Source organism: Rhopalosiphum padi, chromosome 4 (genome assembly GCF_020882245.1).
Source record: "Rhopalosiphum padi isolate XX-2018 chromosome 4, ASM2088224v1, whole genome shotgun sequence".
Lineage (NCBI taxonomy): Eukaryota > Metazoa > Arthropoda > Insecta > Hemiptera > Aphididae > Rhopalosiphum > Rhopalosiphum padi.
The window spans coordinates 23,022,919-23,048,800 of record NC_083600.1 but is presented as its reverse complement, the minus strand read 5'-3'; the positions used below and the strand labels follow the sequence as shown (position 1 = coordinate 23,048,800).

At 29.6% G+C, this 25,882-nt stretch overlaps 2 protein-coding genes across 5 annotated transcripts; both read left to right on the top strand.

Annotated features, from left to right (window-relative positions):
• The first annotated feature begins 1,726 nt into the window (after positions 1 to 1,726).
• Positions 1,727 to 13,936, top strand: LOC132928391 (glutamate receptor ionotropic, kainate 1). Of its 3 annotated transcripts, none has more exons than XM_060993019.1 (18): positions 1,727 to 2,027; positions 3,597 to 3,752; positions 3,853 to 4,037; positions 4,256 to 4,419; positions 5,069 to 5,210; positions 5,530 to 5,640; positions 8,220 to 8,243; positions 8,351 to 8,503; positions 8,618 to 8,836; positions 9,820 to 10,026; positions 10,224 to 10,308; positions 10,818 to 10,956; positions 11,574 to 11,714; positions 11,990 to 12,188; positions 12,263 to 12,494; positions 12,554 to 12,669; positions 12,733 to 12,888; positions 12,968 to 13,936. In XM_060993019.1, exons 1-18 carry the CDS (start codon positions 1,952 to 1,954, stop codon positions 12,998 to 13,000), a joined length of 2,538 nt encoding a protein of 845 aa, XP_060849002.1. In that variant the 5' UTR covers positions 1,727 to 1,951; the 3' UTR covers positions 13,001 to 13,936. The 3 variants fall into 3 exon arrangements, with proteins under 3 accessions (XP_060849002.1, XP_060849003.1, XP_060849004.1); XM_060993020.1 differs by lacking the exon at positions 11,574 to 11,714 and adding an exon at positions 11,171 to 11,308; XM_060993021.1 differs by lacking the exon at positions 11,574 to 11,714.
• Positions 13,937 to 14,950: 1,014 nt separating this feature from the next.
• LOC132928389 (glutamate receptor ionotropic, kainate 3-like) lies at positions 14,951 to 25,713 on the top strand. 2 transcript variants are annotated; one of them, XM_060993016.1, is made up of 17 exons: positions 14,951 to 15,206; positions 15,762 to 15,914; positions 15,982 to 16,166; positions 17,007 to 17,161; positions 17,697 to 17,838; positions 17,926 to 18,096; positions 18,296 to 18,451; positions 18,876 to 19,100; positions 19,682 to 19,888; positions 20,563 to 20,647; positions 21,914 to 22,190; positions 22,386 to 22,587; positions 22,953 to 23,092; positions 24,238 to 24,320; positions 24,430 to 24,545; positions 24,877 to 25,023; positions 25,432 to 25,713. In XM_060993016.1, exons 1-17 carry the CDS (start codon positions 15,119 to 15,121, stop codon positions 25,594 to 25,596), a joined length of 2,697 nt encoding a protein of 898 aa, XP_060848999.1. In that variant the 5' UTR covers positions 14,951 to 15,118; the 3' UTR covers positions 25,597 to 25,713. The 2 variants fall into 2 exon arrangements, with proteins under 2 accessions (XP_060848999.1, XP_060849000.1); XM_060993017.1 differs by lacking the exon at positions 25,432 to 25,713 and having other exon boundaries at positions 24,238 to 24,339.
• Positions 25,714 to 25,882: the final 169 nt, after the last annotated feature.

Genomic DNA, 25,882 nt, shown 5'->3' with positions numbered 1-25,882 from the left:
CGATATACACGACGAGTGGCCGAATAGTAGCTAGCTACTCGGATCGATTATAATCCGGTATAACGCAGTTGCTTGGCAACCGACCGAAGGAGGCGCCTGTATACATATATAAATAAATAAAACGCGAATCTACTCATTTTCCGAAAATACTCGGGGGAGGGGTGGGGTAGCCTCCGAATTCAAACGATCGTAAATCGCGCGCTTTCCTGCTAAATGATATTCGTACACACATAATAAATATTTGCGTGGGCCTCACCGGGAGGGTGTTTTTTTATAACTAAAATATTATTATATATATATAATTAACCTTATTAACCTTACACCAGGTCATGAATTGGAAGGTATTTTACAACAATAAATGGCCCAAACCCTTTTTATCTACCTATTGATTTGACAAAGATATATCTTTTTTAGACATTTTATCCAACGGTTATGTAATATACTCGTACGTCTTGTAGAACTTCTGAAAGTATACTAATTATATAGCTTATTGCAATTATAGCAGTAATTAAATCACATACCTATCTAAAATGTTAGATGTGAAAAGCACAAAAAAAATGTAATTCTCATATACTAAAGGTATGTATACACATTATAAACTATAGGTATTAGGTAATAAGCATATTTTATGTAAGTAAACATTTTTTTTATTAAATCTAAAGTCCGCATTGGTGTATAATTTTAATGAACATGTTATCAAATTATACTACATTTATTATTTATATCATGGATTAATTAAAACATTTGTGTGTGATGGACATATCTTTTGTTTAATTTATAATAGGTACATCTATAGCTAGTATAGGCAGTGGCAGATTCAAAGGGGTAGTCCAAGGGTTTCCCCTTGACACCTTAACAGTTATATTATATTAAGGCCTAAAATAAAAATCTAAATATTGTGTTTATAAAATAACATGAACAATTTTGGCCCTTCTCTAAACAAAATCTTAGATCTAGCACTGACTGTATATACGTTATCTATATAACTGCATTAACTGTTTAGATTGATCATGATTCCTGAGCAAATAGTATTACTTTTTAATTTATATTGAGTCAATAGTCGTGGTATTAATTGTTTGTTTTTAAAGTACATTTTATTACAGTAATTTCGTTAATTATTCAGTATTACAGCACAACTAGAACACCGGGCTACTATTACTATAGTTACCTATGTCATTTGTTTGAATGGTCAGAAATATTATCTTGCAGGGCAAGATTGTATGTTGTTTTGTTGGATTTCGATACGAGCGAATAGGAATAACACACTATACAGGGCTGTGTGTGCGATATGATATGATAATAATATAGCGACGTCTGGGTACCTAAAAAAACGCAAAATTTGTATAACTTGTCGTCGTGCACAGTGATTGAGCGGCAATAATTACTATGGTCTGGTACAGGGTAGATCAGTTATAATAATATTAATAATAATAACCGCAACTTTAATGATATATTATCATTGCGACATTGCGGCTAATGTAGTGTTTCATCTATTATTATCATATATTATATATTATGTGATGATAAAGCGACGACGGTTAATCGTTTAATCCCCCCGCGATTATTCTGTGTATATAATAATAATTGTCGCATTTGCCGCAGAGTATGAAAGGGTGCACGGTTGGCATTGAGTGCGTTTTCAAAAAGTAATAAAACGGAACAAAAAAGAAAACCGTACCGTCGGCGGTGGCCTCGACGCACAGTCTCCGGTCGTGCCCGATCATACTACGATCCTGCGCGCATGTGGGTTGTGGAGCGCAAAAACGAACGATGCGAGAAACATCAGAATTTCTACTTTGCCATTCAGTGGACCACTCGACGGGTAGTTGTTCGGTGGTCGTAAACACGGAAATGTGGATACACATATATACTTGTGCCGTGTAAAGCGATACTTTGATTTTTGCTCCGTACCTATACTATACCTCTCGCCGTCTTCTGGACACGACCAAAAATGAAGTTGGAAATCGTCGTTTGGATTATACATTTTGCGAGCCACGTAAACACTCTGCCCGACACGATCAGAATCGGTAAGCATCGCCGCGTTGGGCATTGGCATATCATATTATGATTATAATAGTATTATTACGAATACTCCTAGTCCTTATATTATATATACAGTTTACTACGATACTTACGAGTACCTAGCTACTACGACTGGGCAATTATAGGAAATATAGATAAATACCAAATGGTAATCATCGTCATAATGTAGGTATAGTTGATGCGGAATTTTGTTCATTTTTTATCCGTAAAATATGTGTAAGGAGACGTTTACTTTACCGCGGTCTTTGACTATTCAGAATTTTTATCGATCGACGACGACCGTTAAAAATATACATAGGTATAGAATTATTATTTTACAAACATATGTAGAGTGACGAGAGAAACTTCATTATTTCGAGATGTATTAAATAGATTATTGACGATAATATATTATTTGTTTTTGTTTAAAAATTACAATATTGATGCCATCATTGAGAGATATGTATCCGTATTTAAAATTTAAAAATGAATAAATAATTATTAATTAATTACTATTTGTTTTTATTTGGTGAAAAAAATATTGTTTTGTTTATAATTAATATTTGATTAAAATTAAAATGGTTTTTTATACAGTTTTAAAAGGTCGTAATACATTGTATTTGGATATTTACCTATATTTTATTTCTATAACTGTCAACTAATCACTGAAATTTCTTGTCAACATGTCAAAATATTATTTACAGTAAAATTAATTAAAATATTCCCCCCCATTAAACAATATACATATACAGTTTTCGACTGTCAAAACTAATATTTTATTTTATGTTATTATTTTCATAAGCATGGAGGGATTAATTAAAAAAAAATATTAGGTAATTTATGTACACATTAGATATGTATCAGTACAAACTACAGTTTAAGAATATTTTTATAATTTTGTTAATAATTATTGCATTATAAATTTGAATTAAGTACAGGATAACGATAACACTTTAAAGGAGAAGAAAAAAGATTTACTTGCTTCGTTTACAACATTACACATTCATTACAACAACTAAACTTTAAACTTAAATATTATAATAAATAAGAAACTATAACAGTAATGAATAATACAAATTATTTTCAGTTAATAGAACGTAAAATCTAAATTTAAAAAACAATACAATTATTAGACTATTAATATAAGACTTAATGGATTTGGGATAAAAATGTATGACGGCTCATACTATAAGGAAATCCTTCTATCGTAGTATTAGAACCCATCCTTGAATACTATTATTCCAGCTTTGTGGACTTGTGGTCTTGTGTCTACGTGATATATAAATAATCCCATGATATTTAAAAAAGTTGTTTTTATCACTACGTTTAATCAACCAAACTTAATGATAATATAGTTTTAATATTTAATAATGACTTAAAAAAAAAATATTTTGGGAATATATAATTATTTATATTTATACGTGTAAGCGGTACATAATCTATTTACGATTCCTTTTGGAGTTTTTATATTTTAAAGACCTGCATTTTGAGTATATGTATTTGATATTATATGATATTATCTGCGTATAATAGATACTATGTCGGTAATTACCTTTTTATTTTTCAATTTTCAGGGGGTTTGTTTCATCCAAATGACATCAACCAAGAAAATGTGTTCAAACACGCCATCCACGACGTCAACGCCAATCGGTTAATACTTAGTAGATCGAACCTTTCTGGTCAGGTAGAAAAAGTATCACCGCAAGACAGTTTCCATGCTTCCAAGAGAGGTTATACACCTGTGACTGATGATATGATATTATTTACACCAATATAGCTATCATAATGTATTTGCTTAAACATCACCGCTTTTTATCTAATTCGTTGCAGTGTGCAGTCTACTTCGGCTAGGCGTCGCCGCAGTTTTCGGCCCACAATCCGCTCAAATATCCAGTCACGTCCAGTCCATTTGCGATACAATGGAAATACCACATTTGGAAACGCGATGGGACTATAAGCTGCGGCGTGAGAGCTGCTTGGTCAATCTCTATCCACATCCGACCGTATTGTCCAAGGTGACGCGTATTATATATTATAATATATCGTTATCACTATACGTATATAATATATATTATATATATTTACATATATTGCACCGGTTGATCATATATAATCCATCATATTATTTATGTATTTATAATATTAAATATATTATATATTATATTAAATAATATTACTATGTATGGTTCACAACACTTCTTGTGACATTATATCGAACACATTACGTATATAGGCGTATTTGGATTTGGTGAAAAAATGGGGCTGGAAGTCGTTCACGATAATATACGAGAGCAACGAAGGCTTGGTGAGGCTGCAAGAGCTGTTGAAAGCCAGAAATGGCGCGTTTTCAGCGTACCCAATCACGATCCGTCAGTTGGGTTCCAGTCGAGATCACAGGTAAACATTATAAAAACCAGGATAAGGGTAATATCCAACATTCATGTGTGTGGGTAATGGTGCCCCAGGTGACTATTTTTTTTTATATATATATTTTTGGTCGAACTTATAATTATTAAAATAAATTATAAATAATAATTTAATACAAGTATAATATTATTTTTAGTGAACACGTCAATATATATTGGTTTTTCATGAATATAAATTTATAGAGCAATGTAATATGTATTGAATCTATACAGAATATATAGATAGTAATTAATAAAATATTAAGTAGTGCCAGTAGTGGACTTATAATTTATAAAATAACTTAATAATACATGATGATCATTTATAAAAAGTGTATATAGAAATAAATGCAATTGTTAGAAAATTATTTTTTGCAATATTTTTATCATGGTCAGAGCTTATTTTTTAATCATTAGAAATTAATTTAAAAAAAAAGCGACGGGACTTGAAAATATAGAATACAATGTATTTAATACATCTTTCATAATAATCACGATTTAAGATAATAATACACGTTTTGGTTTTGGTATTTTGTGTCTAATATATATATCAGCATGTCATTTCTCTCCACGTGCACGTAATTTTTATACAAGTATTATATTATTGAATCGAAAATATGATTGGTTTTGTTCACACGCAGACCATTATTGAAGCAGATAAAAAATTCAGCAGAATCACACATCGTACTAGATTGTTCAACCGAAAAAATATACGACGTTTTGAAACAAGCTCAACAAATAGGAATGATGAGCGACTATCACAGCTATCTGATAACATCTCTGGTGAGTTTCTCGGTGATTTATCTTTAGTTGTATACTGATAATTCTTTTACTGAGAACCAAGAAATATCTTAGAAAATGCAAGAAATTTTTAAATTTTAAATTTTAGAAATAAAATATATTGAAAATTACAGTCTACAGACAAGATATTATGTAAAATAATATTATATAATAAATATTTTCTTAAGTGTTTGAAAAATTCCTTGTACCTATACATTTTTTAAGCTATTGCCTGATTTACAACAAAATAATAATTATTCTGTACTTAGACTTATACAGTTTACTCTGTACGTATTTTATAACGAGAATTTTGAACTTTCAGGACCTTCATACGATCGATCTGGACGAATTTAAATACGGTGGTACAAACATCACAGGTTTCCGGTTAGTCAATCCTGACACACCCGTGGTGCAAAAAGTGTTGAAACAATGGGTGAGTCGGCTTTGCATTGTATCGTATAGCATAATATATTATATATAACTATATAAGTGTATATTATAATAGCACCTATACATATCTTAGCTATATTTTTAAGTCGACTTAATAAATTGAACGAATTAATTGACTCCCAATGACTAGATAATATTCCAATCGATATTAATACGTTGTCTGTGTTATGACTTATGAGTATATAACTTATATAGACATAGACCAATAAACTTTAAACGTATGTTTACCAGGTATACCTGGAATAATAAACTGACAATGAGTTATTTTCAGAGTTCTAACTTTATTGGTCTACTGGTCCACATAAATCATATTTACATCTACATTCATTCGTACTCGTGAGCCAAAATGGTATAAGTGTCTGATTCGTTTTTGGGTTTTGCTTGAAATGTTCGTTAAAGTAACATTTTAGTTTGATACTTTGAAGTAATTATTCACAATATATAATCACGTATACGACCCATATAAATTAAATTTAGGTACTTAATAATTCATATACTACAACTATATTAAAAAACATAACTTTAGGTTAGATTATATATCTGAGTATAATAAATATTCAATAGTACTATTTATATTGCTTCAGTGTTTCAAATCTATACAGGGTAGATACAATTTATTTAATTTCAAATTTTAATTAATTTTAAACTTAGTAGTAACTTGTAGGACTTTATAATAATATTTTATCGTTTTCAATCCAACTACTCTTCAGATAGCATAAAAATATTGAATTTTAAATTTTATAAATTTGATAAAATAATTATTTTCATAATATATAATATAATACATATATATTTTAATATTGTCTATATCATAAATAATTCATATAATAAAAATATTCGTATTATTGTTTCTACATAATAAGTATAGTAGATACTATGCCTACTATATTATAGTACTATAGTATTAAGTATTAACTAATTACTATTAATATTTAAAATAAAATATCTTATATTATTGCGTGATAATTAGTCAACAATAAATAATGAAAACCAAATGATGATAGATAGGAAGTGTAGATAAAAAAAATTATTGTTTATCGGTGGTGTATTTCTCATACTACGATTCTAAACATTAAATGAGGTAATTTAATTTTCATGTTATGTAGTAAAACTATTCAAACTTTCCAAATTTTATATTATTATATTATAACTTAAAAATAAAAATAAAATGAATATATTGAATAATAAACGTTCCGACAGAAAGCTTTTATAAAATGTGTGACTAATTGCATATATTATATTATGTACTTTAATATGACTTCACATATAGTAAAATATATACTAATTGAGATTCAAGTCAAAACAATGATAAAATGTGTTCAATTCGAGTGGTGCTTATAAAAAAAAACAGCTGCGTCTAATTTAAAATGTAATATAACTAATTTAAGTAGTTAGGTAGTAAATAAATTATTAAAATTCACAAGAAAATATTTTAATGTATTTACCTGATGACTATATTTTATGAATATATTATAATATTTATTTCAGTTATTTATGATAAGTTAAGCTAATCATATTATAATGCATACAATTCTTAACATTTTTTTTATTACACTCAATTTTTTTTATATTGATATTTAATTATATAGTACTATAAGATTAAAAATCGAATAAAAGTTATTTATTTATTTCTGTCTTTAAGAAGTTGTTCGATTATTTGAAATGACGAAAAAACATATCATTTGATTACTAATTAATAGTATCATACATATAGGCAAGATCGTAACTGAAAATAATTTCAGGGGGACCCCCGGACCCTCCCACAGTAACGGCTTTGTATATAGGATTCAAGTGATGGGTAATAATTATAATTTTTACGACATTTTTATGCAGCTCTTGTTGTAAAGAAAAACATAATAGGTATATATTATTCTATTTGAAACGATATCGATTCAATGAAAAGTATGTATTATTTATATATATTAAATTTATTAGGTCTTGCAAGTGTATACTTATTTACGTAATAATACAAGTTACAAGTACAACAGTGTATAAAGAGTTTCCCAGAATACTTAACTTTTTGTACTATCTAGAATCAGCTGTTATTTTCTCGATATATGTTTTCATCAAAAAATAAACATATTAATATATTATAATACTATTATACAGAGTTTAGTGAAGTATTTTTCATTTTATACAATAATATAGTTAGATTTTGTGTGGTCTGATGTCACATGGTACCATCATGGAATATCTGGCGAAGTTTTTATGTGTATAATATTGATGTATTGGTACTTTTTCAGTCAATTGTGAATCGTTGAAAATTGCATCCATTAAAGAATCGCTACCATAATAATAATAATAATTGTGGTATTATATTTAACGGTTTGTTTGTAACTAAATTCTATGACATATTTTTTACATGTATTATATGTTTATTGAACTTGTAATTATATCGTGTTGATGATTGAATTCAAAATGCAATTATTCTTTACAAAAATCTACCGCCGCTTTAGTTTACGGGTTTTCGAATTTTCGATTCGCTCACAACTCATAAGTAGAAACATTCTTCGAAAATTATATTATTCATGGTATTATATTTTTGATTCTGTATTGTTACAGGGAGAAAATTTCACCGTCATGTCGGTAAGAAAAACGAACAGTCGTATAATATATTATGAATGTGTATTAAGCATATTATTATGAGGTACTGCAATATTATACCTTAAACGACATAACATTTGTCTGTTTAGACGGAAACTGCTTTAATTTATGACGCCGTTCATCTATTCGCCAGAGCACTCCACGATCTGGACAGCAGCCAAAAGATTGATATTAAACCATTGAGCTGCGACGCTTCTGATACATGGTCCCACGGATATAGTTTAATAAATTATATGAAAATAGTAATGGAAAAAATACGAAATATTGTGATCAATATTTCATGATTTCCGTTGTGTAATAAATAATGTATGTTTTATTTTATGTTACATCGTTTTTTCGTCATCGTCGTCGTATAGGTAGAAATAAGTGGTCTGACCGGGGTCATTAAGTTTGACAACCAAGGATTTAGGACCGACTTCGAGTTAGATGTGGTAGAAGTGAACAAAGAAGGTCTATCGAAGATAGGAACTTGGAACTCCAGCCAAGGGATAAACTTCACTAGGTCTTTTGTCGAAGCCTACTCTAGCATCGTTGACAATTTGCATAACAAGACACTGGTCGTTACTTTAATCTTGGCAAGTATTGTACATGTGATATATTGTTCATACTACAGATGCGTCGAACTTAAGTTTTTGCAAAAACGAACTTCATTTTTTTCTTAAACCTTTTGAACATGGAATTAAATCTTATTCGGACTTATTTGAACTTTTAAATATTTAATCATAACCAATTTAAAAATATATTAGTAATAAAATTGTTTTTACAATAAAAATAAAAATCAATTCAATTTTGATTCATACTCGAATATCTCAAACTTGCATTCTATCTGTACAAATTCGCATTCATAATTAAATCTTTAGATCGAGGGTGTGATGAATTCGAGTTTATGTTTAAATATAACATTAATAATTAATTTCATATTCCTTCTAAGCCTCTAAGGTCATTGATTTTAAAAATTATAAACCACCACAAACAAAATTATACAGCAGTTTTAATTTTTTAATTTTTGAGAACATGATTAAATTATGATTTAGCACAAAATATACACTTATGTTTAAGATGTAGCAGTATTATGTTCATTAAAGTAAAAAAAAAAAAAAACAAAAAAATGTAGTGACACAATATTCTGTGACGTTGAATATAATCATGATAACGTTTGCGATACTCCACCATTTTGTAGTGAAAATTTTTGCGGTTCTAATAGTATATCATATAAAAAAATTACCACATTTTGAGTTATGGTGGTTTTGTTCCAAAAATTCGAATTATTACATTTGTCAAAACACAGTGGCGGTCCTACGGAGCGTGTGGGGGCGATGGGGGAATCGTCCCCCTTGCCCTATATTATATTACAACAAAAACCTGATAATATATCTATGTTTTATATTATTATTGTTTATGACTTCTATTTTTAAGGATTGTATTTAATGTAAAAAATATTTCCCCCTCCCCGGAATTTTTCAAGGACCGCCACTGTCAAAACATCGCGTTTATGAGCAAAGTTGGTGCATAATATATTTATATATTTTAAATCCTTAATTTTCTGTGTATTGTGCAGAGTTCACCTTACACTATGCGCCGTGAATCCAGTCTAAAACTAGTGGGCAACGATCAATTCGAAGGATACGCGATTGATTTGATATACGAGATATCAAAACTGCTGGGTTTTAACTATACACTGAAACTTGTACCTGACGGCCGTTATGGTTCTTACAATGAAGACACTAAGGAATGGGATGGGATGATGGGAGAGCTTTTACAACAGGTTAGTCCTGTTTAAATAAATAAATAATAATTATTATTAGTTAAATTAACTTAATTATTATCTCTATGATAATTTTGTCCAAATATAAAAAAATTCTAATTACATATACAGTAATCTATCTGGTGCTTAACGCCTTACACAAATATCACATAATATATACATATAAACCACAATTATACCGATACAATATTTTTCAGAGAGCGGACTTAGTGGTGGCTGATCTAACTATTACCTACGATCGCGAACAAGCCGTTGATTTTACTATGCCATTTATGAACCTCGGTTAGTATTTTCATTTATACGCTAAATCCCAATAACCCGTAAATGACATTATAATGAAATGCATCTCCAAACTACGGATTGTGGACAAGATTTTACTTGTCCCACTAAAACGTTAATCCTAGCAATTAATCCAAATAAAATGAACTATTCATATATTGTTTATTTTTATTTTATCTTTCAAGGATATTTTATGAATCTTAATTTACATATTACAGTTTTACATTCAATATTTAACATAATTACAGTATTTTACGGTATTTTAAGGGTAAAATACACAAATGTCTCTATTTACACTTTTTTATTATACTCATTAGTCATTACATTTTTTATAAAATCAACAATTGTAAGCGCGATTATATAAGTTTTTCCTTACAGAGTGATTTTTATTTTTTAATGTTTTTGAGTAAAAATATTTAGAGATGTCAAAAGTGGCTGAAATAGTACAATACTCTACGAAACCTGATTATATGTGTTATTAACGAGTATTGTAATATTTGAAACAATTGCAGGTATAAGTATTTTGTACCGGAAACCAATCAAACAACCGCCGAACCTTTTTTCATTTTTGTCTCCACTATCATTGGACGTGTGGATATACATGGCTACGGCGTATCTTGGTGTATCGGTTCTCCTCTACATACTAGCCAGGTATAACGTGTGTAATATATTTTCATTATTATCTATTATTATCGTTGTAAAATTACTTAATAATAATAATATGTTATACGTTAAACTGTCTATAATATACTATAAATCGAATATAATAATAAATTATGTACTATAATATGTACATATACTTTAACTATTATAATAATAGCTATAATATTATATAAAATGTGAAATGTGATTTTGTGGATAAAAGATTCACCCCGTACGAATGGTATAACCCCCATCCGTGTAACCCAGATCCGGATAACCTAGAAAATCAGTTCTCCCTCATGAACTGTATGTGGTTCGCGTTCGGGTCTTTGATGCAACAGGGCTGCGATATACTTCCCAAGTAAGGAAACGAACGGAGTAACTGTGTACATAATAGACAAATATATAATATATAGATATTGCACCGTCACGTATATATTTTTATATTGCATTGGACGCAACGCTGTTGGCGCGTAGGTAGGATTAGCAACCGTAAATACCCGTTATTATTACCGCTCACGTATACGGACGATACATATAAGTATAATATGTATAAGTATACATACTTACTACACCAATCTATTATATTAAATAGTTCCTGTAGTGTTTGCACGTTTTGTGTTTAGGTTTAGTCCGTATGAATGGGAAAATCCACATCCTTGCAACTCTGAAGCCCCAGATGTTTTTGAAAACAAGTTTTCCTTGAACAACTCACTGTGGTTTACGATCGGCTCTCTGATGCAACAAGGATCTGATATGGCTCCTAAGTAAGTATTTTAAGTTCGCATGCAAACGTTCCCAGCTATAACTCCTTCGTTGTGGCTCAGAGGGCCGATCTCCACTGCATTTATCATTGTATTTTTTATTTTATTCTTAAACTTTGTGTATCCATCCGTTTAGTATAATTTGACAAGTGTTTATTGATTTATTATTATTGCACGGTATTTTGCTTTTCGTTCGTCCAATAAAAAAAACAAAACAAAATAAGTATATTATTATAAATAATTATGTGACTTATACACATCGTACCGTTTAATCGTAGAGCCGTTTCCACAAGGATAGTAGCCGGTATGTGGTGGTTTTTTACATTAATCATGATCTCATCGTACACTGCAAACTTGGCAGCGTTTTTAACCGTGGAAAGAATGGACTCACCGATTGAAAGTGCCGAAGACCTTGCTAAACAAACGAAAATAAAATATGGCGCACTTCGAGGTGGTTCGACTACCGCGTTTTTTAGAGTAATATTTACTGAAACAAACATCGATTGAATATTTAAAATATACTGATTAAATTATGTACTTTGTTCATCAAGGATTCAAATTTTATTACGTACCAAAGGATGTGGTCGTTTATGGAATCGTCACGACCAAGCGTGTTTATGTCTTCAAATAACGAAGGCGTAGAAAGAGTTGTAAAAGGAAAAGGAAACTATGCATTTTTAATGGAATCCACTAGTATTGAATACGTGATTGAGAGAAATTGCGAGCTAACTCAAGTCGGAGGGCTTTTGGATTCAAAAGGTTACGGCATTGCAATGCCACCGAGTAAGTTTATTGATGGTTTGTAGATATTCAATTATTTATTTTGTGCTTTTGTTTGTTAGATTCTCCATATAGAACAGCGATTAGCGGGGCAGTATTAAAACTCCAAGAAATTGGTAAACTACATAAGTTAAAAACAAAATGGTGGAAAGAAAAAAGAGGCGGTGGCGCTTGTCGGGTAATTAGATGAAAATATAAATGTTAGAACTTCTTATGATAGTTAAATTTAATAATTTACTAGGACGATACTTCAAAGTCCAATAGCGCGGCTAATGAATTGGGTTTGGCTAACGTGGGCGGCGTGTTCGTAGTGCTAATGGGTGGAATGGGTGTAGCTTGTGTTGTAGCAGTGTTTGAATTTGTATGGAAGTCCAGAAAAATAGCGGTCGAAGAGAGGGTATGAAATAATTAAATGTTCTCAAAGTACGATGATACTAATCTAAAAATTGCATATTTTTGTTTATTTTTTATTTCAGATCATTAAGTACCATACGAAGTATAGAAAATGAGTTATAAAATCACACTGGTATCTTACATTCAACTATAATATTAATATTTATTATTTTTTTAATGTGTCAATTTATTTGTTTATGATTTGAGCAATTTATCTTAGACTAAAGAATATATATACATATATATTTATATATATATTGTACTATATAAGTTGCACATTTGAATAGTAATACACCAGTAGTCGGAATGAAGTTCCAACCATAAATATATAAATAATGCATATTATTAAAAACCCCAAACTTTAAAACACGGCATATTATTTTTATTGTTTTAAAAATTTTTTTTTTTTTTTATATTCAATTTTTAAAATTTAAAATTTGATTATTTTTTTAAGAGTCTTATAACATAACTGATGGTTTTAATTTTTTTCTATAAATAAAATGGTTTATACTGCAATAAATACATTCCAATTTTGTAACGCATTTAAATAATGTTATATAAATATAAATAATAAATATACATCTTATATATAAATATATAATAATTAATAAAATAGTACCTAAGCTTTGTAATCCATGCGTTATTCTCGATAATAATATTCGGTTATGAATTATAATGTTATATTTATTGTATATTTTATTTGTATTGGACGATGTATTACACAAATTATTAAATCATGTAAATTTGGTCCATTTATCTTTATAATTTCCAGATGGGCATAATATGAAATTATGTAATAATGTGACAAATATATGTATAAACTTTATAAAATGGTTCATACATATTTTTGTACTTTTTAAATTTATTTATTTGGTTAACTATCTGCACTAGTTTATTTGACATAAGGTTATAATTTTATTTTGTTTTTTTAATAATATTATGTTCAACGATACAATGTTTTTATTAGATATGATTTTATTTCGTTCCTTATTTCTAAATCAAGCTAATTTTTAAAAACAAAAGAAGTAATGTAATAAAAAACATAATACATATAGGCTGACAATTAAAGTTTATTTAGAATAATTATTAGATGTTATTTAATGTTAAAATTGGTAAACCATTTTATACTTTTGAACAAATTGTCATATGTCACGATAAATCATCTGTGGTAATTATAACACTGAGATATGACTTGAAATATTTAAACAAGTAGCTTTAAATATTGTGTTTATAATAATTTATTACATTAACTGACAATTCCTTGTAAAATACACGTTTGAAGATAACCCTAATGGAAATGATATGGTGAAGTCAAATCAGGACAACATATTTATGGATTGACTAGAGTTGAATCTTGATGAATAACAAATATTATTAATATTTGACATTGGCCAGAAACTAAAATATAAAATAAACACTTTTATAATATTGAAAAAACTTAAATTTTATTACCAAAACCCAAGTAATAATAATATTCAATTTTACAGTAGTGACTTAGGTATATATTCACAAACTTAAATGATTGATTTCGAAATGGCCAATGTATGTAATAAATAATACATATATAATATATTATATATTATTAATATAATTAATAATTAAGGCATACTATACATCAAATAGACGTATTTAACGAAGTAACAAAATCAAATATCAATGACATTGGTCAAATAATATCAAATTTGTCCACATGTGAAATGGGTCTTTTATGCACCAAGCCACAGAATTACCATCATAACGATTTTTAACTGACATAATAATTTTATAAAATACACTTAATGTGTACAGCATATCGTGTACCGACTGTACAGACGGCCACAAACGGTTTTCCACAATATTTTTATAATATTTTACGGTATAATTTTCTTGGACATATATTATAAGCCTCGGCCTCTGTTTGGATGAAATGCGTCGTTTGAAATGTCCATCTCCCGCGTTCGTGCCGCAGCAAGCGTGCTGGACTAAAAATAATACCAAAAACTGTGCCAAAAATATCCATAAGTACACACCGGTTGGTAGAGGGGTATAGTTCTGTAACTAATGGTATAACTAGCCATATATAATATCATCGTAACAGTGATGTGCGATCGTTCGGCGGATCTATTGATATTAAAACTCGTGCGTTTCGGCCGGATAGGAAAAAAAATTGAATTCATGCGTACATATGTTTATCTTTCGATGCAATTAGAATTGTGGTGAGTTTATTTCGTTCTTACGTTTTCTATCGCTGGATAATGAACGCGATCGTCGATTTATTGGTACCATTGGTTTTGATTTTGGCCAGCGGTAAACGATGCGCTGGCGACACGACGATCACTCTGGGTGAGAACTAAATATTATATTATATATTTAAGTTATTATACACGTGTTATATTGCATAATAATATGATAGATGTATGGAAATAATGTGAATATATGTTACACGTATTAATGCTAAATATATCCAGGAACGTAATCGGCGAGGATGGTGTTAAACATAAACATAATTATTCTACCGTAATTTGAATGTCATATTTTACAAAGATTGTGTTTATAAAATCTTGGCAAATGATTTATATCTTACTATAGTCTATAATATAGTGTTGTTGTTTGTCTGGTTTTGTAAGTTCCTACTTTATCATGACTATTAATCAAAATACAAAAACTGTAAAAAATATATAATCTTTTAACTATAAATTATAGGGCAAAACGTTTTGTTTAGCTTTTATCATGTAAATAAAAAAAACTTCCCTTTTAAAAGTTTTTTGGCTATACTCGTCTTTCTGTTATCTAAAATGGCGTAAAGAACTTTTAAATGGTTATTTGTAATGGTTTTACAACATTGACTATATTATTTGTTCAAACTATAAAATAGTTATATCATAAAAATAACTTCAGGGATTTTGTACAACGAAGAGAACTCAATGCTAGAGACGGCCTTTAAGTCTTCCGTGGACGTCGCAAAGGCCAAGATGATGGATAGTGGAGTTCAGTTGGATGTTGTCAGCAAAATAGTACCTCTTTACGATTCGTTTGAGACCCAACACCACGGTAAGCTTAACTTATACTGTATTATTATTTTAAGGGTGATAATAATGTTTTTTACTCTCGTTCTAAGTATGCGAAATGCTCGTCGACGGTGTGTCTGGCATGTTTGGACCGTCCGCGGGGGACACGGCTCCCATCGTGCAATCGATTTGCGACTACAAGGAAATCCCTCACATACAGACTCGGTGGGATATAAATCAAAAAAGAGGGTCTTGTCAAATCAATCTGTACCCACACCCGAACACTTTGGCCGAAGTGATTGTTTTATTATAATACTGATATCTATAATGATTGAAATCAGTGTTCGAATCGGGAAAAAATTAAGTAGAAAAGCCTTATCTAATAATGCGTTCCAGGTGTAATATTATTCACACCAACCCGCGGAAGGATTTACTATATTTATATTTTTTATATATAAATTAAAAATAGAACACAGATTAAGTAAACCTGAGTATTCATCTATTACATTTAATTATTAAGATTTTATTGTATAATTAAAATTTCCATTTTGATATAAACAAACCAGAGAAAAAATAATAATGAAAAATAATTATCAACACTTTTACTCAATATAATATTAAATGAATAATGATAAGTTAAATTATTACGTTCTGTGATAGAGAGAGAAAGAGAGAGAGAGAGAGAGAGAGAATGAAAAAGAGGAATCGTTGAACTGGTGGAGTGGGTCACAACAATATAGGGACGGTATAATAACCATATTATAAAATAAATTAACTGGTGTAAACTTTTTTTGTTTTAAAAAAAAACTTAAAATTTTTAAAATGTTATAATACATTTTTTAATTAATTTATTAACAACTCCCAAAACTGAAATTTTAACCCACATTTGACGAGAAATGTATTCCTGTATTAAGTTGTGTTGTAGCCGTTCCTCCGATTTAGTAAAAAAAATAGTAGTTGGGATAAAAAACAGAAGAGGAACTTCGACTCTCTGCCCATTCTTTCCTCTTCCATCGTCCAAAAATTCGAACACTGGTTGAAATGTACATATATATTATATATCAATAATATAGATAATATATTTCGTAACTGAACAAAAAAAATAACGGTGAGTTTCCATGTTTGTTTGTTGCAGGCACTCATCGATATTATTGTTGCCGCCAACTGGGAGAGCTTCACTATCATCTACGAAAACAATGACAGTCTAATGCAGATCACCAACATCCTAAAGTCACCACCTACTAATTATCCTATCCGAATCAGACAGCTTAGTTCAGGACCTAATTATCGGTAAATTGTAGTTAAATAACAGTGCTTACAAAGCTTGGTGTTTTAGTAATTTATTACGTATAATGTATATAATATTAATAATATTCTAATATCTCATATATCAATAATACAATGTATCTTAGACGGTCATTGCCATCCATTGGAATATTATATCATGCACACAATAAATTATAATTAAGTTAAAAACGATATAAAAAAAACGCATAATCTACAGTGATAATTGATAATTATTTAATACTTATCACGTATAGGTAATTAAAAGCTAAAATCAAAAATGTATTATGATAATTATACGATTAAGTATATAAAAAGGTGATAAGTGATAACTAATAATACAAAATTAATTTAATTCATTATAATTTATAACGATACACTAGATACACTATACAGTAATTGCTTTATTAATTACTGATAATAATAAGGAACGCACAGTACTTAATTTATAGGTTGGTATAGTATATTGGTAGTAAATATATAGACTAATAATACGGTTGCAAATAAATTATATGGTTAATATGTTTTTTTTTCATTTCAGAAAAGAGCTTCGCGAAATTAAAGATTCCGGAGAGACAAAAATACTATTAGACTGCTCGTTCAAAATACTGACGGATGTGCTATTACAAGCACAGCAAGTGGGCCTCATGGGATCTGAACACAATTTTATAATCGCATCCCTGGTTAGTACAACGATACATAACAAACCAATTTCAATAATATTATTAAATATTATACACTGTATTTTATAAATGTTGATCGTGTTTTAGGACATGCATACCTTGGACTTGGATCCATTCAGGTACAGCGGGACCAAGATTACTGGCATGCGGTTGGTGAAGCCGCTCGAACTTGAGTTCCAGAACATCGTGTCACAGTGGACTGACAATTTGAGCCCACTCGAACCCGACGACAAAATAGTGTTGCCTGAGACTATCCAGGTATTCGAATGCAGCGACTGTCGACTACTACACATAATATATTATTATTACTAAATAAAACAATCGTTATATTACTTAAGTACACACAATAAATTATCATATTATATAATTATTAATACTAAAATAACGAACTGTTCAAATCGAATGAATTTTGAATATTATTGTGTATTAAATCCAACCGTATTGCACTTGTACACAGTTGGAGTCCGCTTTAATCTACGACGCCGTGCAATTGTTCACGACGTCCATTTACAATTTGAGCAAAGAGTTCGAAATCAGCGAAACGTCGACACCGTGCAATTCCAGTCTTTCGTGGAAGCACGGATTCACTTTGATAAACTATATGAAAATGGCCGTAAGTAATAATTATAATGTATTTAGTAGGTACTTATTATATGCGCCGTCATCGAACAGTATGGTTGGCATTCGAGATCGGTATTTGGTTTAAATACTAAAAACTGTCGAATTTGATAAAAACAATTTCAGTAATTTTTTTTATTATTAAATAGAACCACGAATAAATAATCAAATTTTTGTTTTTTATATTTTTAAGTAGTATAAAAGCTTTTTAAAATTATAATTTTTCAAAAAATTTAAATATTTTAATGAAATATAGGTATATCATTATTTAGCCTAACGCATAATGTGTAATACACTATAATAAATTCGTTCTCGCTGTTTCTGTATGAATTCCGTAAAATCCCACACGCTACTGGGAAATTATCCATTTTTAAATCACCATAACTAATACGCTTTGATAATGGAAAAATCTAATTCAGAAAGATTTCAAAGGACTCACCGGTAAGATAAAGTTCGATCAAGAAGGTTTCCGGACGGATATTGAATTGGAACTAGTGGACCTGACGCAGGATGGTTTGCGAGTGACAGGGACGTGGAATACAAAAACCGGAATTAACGTTTCAGCAACACCTAAACCGGAAATCGTACCAAGCGGGAAAGATTCTGATTTGAGGAATATGTCATTTGTCGTAATCACGGCGTTGGTGAGTGATACATTTTACACTTGTACATTAAGATGCTTTAGTAAAAATACATCTGTAGTATACCTATCATAAATCTTTTATGTGTTCAGTTGAAAAATATATTTGTTCACAATTATTATATTCTATCATAATATGCAATTAATTACAAAACTTAAACTATTATTTTGCTATATTACTACAATTATAATAGTACAACTGTATAATTATTAACGTATTACAAAGTTTAAATTAGATAGTATATATTGTAAACCAATCATATTATATTTCACTGAACGTATAATATTTGTAATAAAATAATTAATAAAGTAATAACTTATAAAATATATTACATTTAAATTAGGGATACTATATTCACGTATGATAATATACTTAACAAAATCTTGTTTTTATAATACTGATGAGTGATGATCCTTATATAGGTTTAAAAAATGTTAAAGAAAAAAATAAAATATAAACAGGCCACAAAACAGAACTATTTTGTGTAATACACGTTGGTCTGGCACTCCATTAATTATTGTACTTGCTTGTATAATACATATTATTAAAATGATTGTTATTATGGCTATTGCTTTGATTCACAGACGCAACCATATGGTATGCTTAAACTTTCCAGCAATACTTTAAAAGGCAACGACCGTTACGAAGGTTTCGGGATCGATTTGATTAAAGAACTCAGTGAAATGAGCGGCTTTAATTATACGTTCATAATACAAGAAGATTCCAACAGTGGATATAAGGACGATAAAACTAAAAAGTGGAGCGGAATGATCGGGGAAGTCATAAATGGAGTAAGTGTACATAATATAGTGAAAAATAAAATGTATAAAAAAACCACAAGAATTAAACTAATCATTTACGCTGTTTATAAAATTGTATTTTCTTCAGAACCTTTATCATAGATACTTTAATAACTATCGGCATTTTGTGAAAAATAAACGTTTTACGTAGAAAGTAAAATTATATATCAGCATATTTATTACCATTATTATTTGTATTTGCGGTCAAACGATAAAATATAACTAAAAATTTAAGTAACAGTTAACTATAATTTATAATATTATTTCTGTTACATAAACATAATATATATCAATATGAAAATATATCATATGCCTCGTACATAGTTAATTTAATAATTAAAATATAACAATATCAATAATTGGCGTGAGACATAATTAATACACAGCTACTAAATTAATGATAAATATGATCAGCTAAGTCAGATTATTTTAATATAATCATACTTTTCCATATGATAATAATCATTGGTTGTTTTATAAAAAAGGCCAGTGGCCACTATAGATACTAATTACTAAATCGATAATATCGAAAAACGAATCACTCCTATAAAAAATAAAACACTAACCAAATAATAATATTTTTTTTCTTTTCAATTACAAATATAAGGAATAATACCTAAATAAAATATATATTATATTTTTTTAATTATCATGCATTTTCGCAGCAAGCCGATCTCGCAATTGCCGATATCTCCATCACTAGACAAAGAGAACACGACGTGGATTTTACTAGCCCATTCATGAATCTAGGTAGGTATGTTATATACAATATATAAGGACGTATTAAAGTGGTATATATTATGTATTATCTCCGTCTTGACCATATAAAGTAGAAACGCATGACGCGAAAGTTAATGTTTCTTAAATATAATAACCTATTTTACTTTGTTATTTTAAATATTAGAGTCAATTGACTTATTCTCGCATTATATTTTAAAAATAAGATTATTAACGTAGGTGTTTTTTTTTATTCTAATTTTTAAGCACATTTTGTAAGTAAATATTTTAAAATACAAAATATATATCATCATCTAAGACAATAATATGTTAAACGATTAAAATGCGATAAACGGCGTATTGTTTAGGCAAAATACATACTATAATCATTACAGTGTAACGACTAACGATATTATAACTCATAGGTACCTTTATGATTATTGATAACGTCATAATATTCCTGGATGATTTCATTTATTTTTCATTATTTGTCATTTTACGATGGAAAAATTGTCGTTTAAATCTCAAAAACAGCTTGAATTTTAATTAACATAGCGTAGGTACATTATGTTTATAAAAACAAATAATCGAAAATCTAAATTTTAGCTAGCAAAGAGATGAAAAAACGTATTTCTGGCCGCTTCACATGGTTTTTATTTTACGGCGGAAAGAGTATAGTTTGAATTTCAAAACCTTAGTTTATATGTTCAAAAGAAGAAGTGTTTATTTTTATTTTTAAAAAAAAAAACAATTTTTAAAAATTTAGTTTTATATTTATTTGTAGGTGGTGGCCGGTGGGTGACATCGGTGAATAGTTCAGAGCATCTTAAATAACACTAATTTTAATTTATCGTAAATGAAAATTAAATCAAATAATGCCAAATATGACTAGTTGTAATCTCAATCTTGTACTTGGAAAATTTATTTTTTAGGCAGCAACTCTAAGACAATCAGACGCATTAAAAAATAATCAAATTATTATTTTTTTGTTCCACAAAGATTCAAAATCTAGGTGAAACCAATTAATATACAAGATTCTACGTTTAAATAATTAAGTAAATTATACTTGCATATGTATTGTATCCGTCTTACTGACGTATAACATAGTAAATTGTACATAAAGAATGATGCTATAAAATAAGAGCAGTAATAAATCAAAGCGAAATCTAATATTATTTTTTTGGGAAGGGAGATAGAGGTTGATAAAAACTGTACAAAAATGGAATGTATTGCATTAAAAGACCAATAAAAAGGTTTAAAAATATTTTATTTCATTCGTTGTCGTTGTGAATATTTCAGGCATCAGCATATTGTACAAAAAGTCGACAAAGAGTTCGCCGAGTCTGTTTTCATTTTTGGCACCGTTCAGTTCCTTTGTCTGGCTTTGGGTAATAACGGCCTACTGTGGCGTATCCGTTCTTCTATTCATTATGGCAAGGATCAGCCCGTACGAGTGGACCAATCCTTACCCGTGCATTGAAGAGCCCGAGTATTTGGAAAACCAATTTAGTCTGTCAAACGCGTTTTGGTTTACGATTGGATCGCTGATGCAGCAAGGTTCCGATATCGCTCCGATGTAAGTTTGATGAGACTTTTACATTATGTCATAACGCTAAACGAAATTGTATGGCGGTTATAAGGGTTATGAAAAATATTAATTGTTTTCTTTGAATTTAAAAATGTATATTGGTGGCTATATGATCTTTAAAATTGGACTTTGGACATGATTTATTACAAAGAATTGATAATTTTATTTTTTTCAATTCTATAGCGCTGTGTCCACTAGATTGGTCGCAGGTATTTGGTGGTTCTTCACACTCATCATGGTTTCATCTTACACTGCAAATTTAGCTGCGTTTTTGACCGTCGAGAGCGTGTCTGAACCATTCAAAGACGTAGAGGATCTAGTGAACAATCAAAACATTATCTCTTTTGGTTTAAAGAAGAAAGGATCAACTGAGGAATATTTCAAGGTACGATTTATTAAGATATTAAAGAATATAATATCACTATAGTTATTATTATTACCATTGACAATTTAAAATATCTTGTTAACCATACAGTTTATATTATAAGTTTTTTTATTAACATTTTTAAATTTAAATATCCCTTTTGTAACATATTTTGATACATGATATTGTTACATTGTTGAGATTTGTAGTAGATACTTGATTTCTATGTACGTAAAACTGCTATTATATGTGTTTTTAATTCATCATACAATTTATGTCACGCCATTATAAAATACATAACACTTTGTAGTACGTACTAGAGCATAATACACGATATGGTCGCTGTGGAACTATACGAGTACATGATTAAATTTATATTTTGACAGGAATCAACAAACCCTACTTATAAAAAATTATTTGATATTTTACAAAAAAACCCAGCCTGGTACACTGCAAATAATGACGAGGGCGTCGAAAAAGTACTGAAGGAAAACTATGCATTTTTTATGGAGTCAACGTCAATCGAGTGAGTATTACGAAAATAGTAATATACCTACTAAAAAATGATTAATATTAAGTTAGTTTTTGAAAACACATGATTATTGTCAATTGTATTATAATAGATAAAATATATATTATATATAATATAATACATATGCAATCTCTTAGCTGTGTACCTTACTTTATATAATAAAGACATTTTAACTATGTCACAACAATTTTTGACCTTTTGAGATACGCAGGATTATTTAAAAATGTTTTCCTCTCTTCGGAATTTTCGAGTGAAAAAAAATATAATTCAATTATTAACTTATATATTTACTATATTTTGTATTTAAAAGATGTCACAACCCGCGTACGTGCTGTTTACGTGTTATAAATGTACATCATAGCAAATTTTGCAATCAGCAGTTCAATTACTGTGTTGCAGTTTTAATTTAAAGAGTACCTTAATTGAATTATTATTATACAATTCGATAGTACAATCTGTAAATCCGCGTTGATTAAAACGATATTTAAATTTTTAAGCGGGTTATGATCCGTTTTATATTATTAATATTGTACATATATAATGTATATACACTTAACTCAACTAAAACTTTAAAATATTGTGACTAAACTTTAACATAATAAGTCAATTTACTGTACAATATTAAAACTAATACACTGTATTGGAACTATACATGACAATTTGTCATTTTGTATCAATGTTTGTAAAAAGAGACAACACTGAAATATGTGGATATCTGGCTATGAAGTCCTTTAAGTATAATACAATGTATATACTATACAGTATATGTAGATATTTACTCAATTTGTGTAATACATTTGTACAATAGTTTTTTTCTTTATTATTAAAAATGTAAAGAAAAACAATAATACAAATCATACGCCTAATTCAGACAATGAACAATGTTATACCTATGTCTAAACGCTATATAAAAAAAATTGTATTATATTCCATCATAGGGATTGTGACGGATGCAAAAATACCCACGTATATATATGTATGTGTGTGTATGTGTATATCAGAAAGACGATAGCGTCGCGGACCCCTGACACGATAGGTCATTACCCCTTTCTCCCAAGGGGTCCGCGGACCGGAAGTTCAAAATGGCTGAATGTACGACGTTTCTATGATGTTATCTATATATTTGCATATCATTATAGGTACATGGTCGAGCGGAACTGCAAATTGGCCCAAATCGGCGGACTGTTGGACAATAAGGGCTACGGGATTGTGATGAAAAAAAGTATTCTATCTAATATTGTGTGCGGTTGAAATAATAATTTATTACATTTATTATTTTGTCAATCTATATTAACTCGATTCGTATATTTTGTGGCGTTGTGTTTGCACAGACGCGAGTTTTCGAAATGTTCTGAGCGCAAACATATTGAGCCTGCAGGAGAAGGGCAAACTGACAGCGTTGAAGAACAAATGGTGGAAAGAGAAACGCGGGGGCGGAGCGTGTCAGGTTGGTACGACGGTCTCGACAGGAGTGAAAAAAATTCTCACTATAAGCCATATAATAAATAAGTTATTCGCGTGTATAAATCGCACAGAATCGTTGCTGGCCCGGAAACCTACTTTTAGACAAACTGGTCGGGTTGTAATGCAGTTTTATAGGCGGCTCGGCTGGGGATTGTTTTCCTTCAAAAATGAAAAAAAATTATGTTTTAGATCTTATAATAAATGCTTATAATAGAGAGGAGAGGGGCGTAGTAGAAAAGTTGTGCCTTATATTTTTTTTATACATTTCTCTACACGATGATAAATTTATTTATTAAATATAATATATTATGTAGGACACCGACAATAACGAGGCCAGCGAGTTGAGTATGAAAAACGTGGGTGGCGTGTTCATTGTGTTATGCAGTGGCGTTGCTGTTGCTGCCGTGTTGGCGGCTCTGGAAATGTTTTGGACGCTGTGGAAAACGACCAGCAAAGAAAAGGTTCGTATACGCATTATTATATAATGATATATTGATCGACATACCTAACATCTATGGGTAAGAGGCCAACTTTTGTCGAAAATGATGGTACGGCGAACTATAATCGATCTTCGTTATTTGAAATTCAATTTTTCTATTATTTTAAACGTCATTTTAAGCCTACGTAAGATAAATAGTGATAAAAATGTTTAAAGCTATATCGAAATATAATGATAAGGGCAATAATTAAATGTCATTAAACTAAATACAAAGACAATTAAAAAAAGCTTCGGTTTAAGCACGTGGTTATTCGTCGCTAAGTACACATTTTTAAATGTCTCCTGCTGTTGTGGGTAACTGCAGTGTTGGCCTTTTAACCGCATCGATATAATAAATAATAATATACTGATCCCGCGGTCGCTACTACAGGTATCGTTCAAGAGCGAGTTCAAAGACGAACTTAAGTTCATTGCCAAGTGTCGCGGATCTACGAAACCAGCTCGGAAGAATCAGAACAGCAGTGCGGACAACTCGAACCCGACCGGATCCAATCAGTACATGAACTCAGACCGGCACTACGACTACGAGTCGTGATAGCACGAAAACGATGGGACATCTATCATCAGGACACTATATTTTCCTTTTACTGATCGAACGCACGTCCGCTTGCAGTTTTTAATTCATAAACAATATAAAATACGATAATTATTATATATTGTTTATTTATATCTATATATAATATATATATATATATATATATATATATATAGTATTCATCAGTATCTATCTATTATTATTATTATTATTATCATAATGAAATATATACATATATTATATACCTATATAGGCTCTTAAAATGTAATGAAGACAATATTATTCG

What these genes read in the sequence shown, in the direction of transcription:
- LOC132928391 (XM_060993019.1), top strand. Translation starts at nt 1,952, where the DNA reads ATGAAGTTGGAAATCGTCGTTTGGATTATACATTTTGCGAGCCACGTA. An exon ending in GCCCGACACGATCAGAATCG is followed by an intron (nt 2,028 to 3,596) that starts GTAAGCATCGCC and finishes TTCAATTTTCAG; the next exon opens with GGGGTTTGTTTCATCCAAAT. An exon ending in GAGGCGGTGGCGCTTGTCGG is followed by an intron (nt 12,670 to 12,732) that starts GTAATTAGATGA and finishes ATAATTTACTAG; the next exon opens with GACGATACTTCAAAGTCCAA.
- LOC132928389 (XM_060993016.1), top strand. Translation starts at nt 15,119, where the DNA reads ATGAACGCGATCGTCGATTTATTGGTACCATTGGTTTTGATTTTGGCC. An exon ending in GGTTCCGATATCGCTCCGAT is followed by an intron (nt 22,191 to 22,385) that starts GTAAGTTTGATG and finishes TCAATTCTATAG; the next exon opens with CGCTGTGTCCACTAGATTGG. An exon ending in CGGGATTGTGATGAAAAAAA is followed by an intron (nt 24,321 to 24,429) that starts GTATTCTATCTA and finishes GTGTTTGCACAG; the next exon opens with ACGCGAGTTTTCGAAATGTT.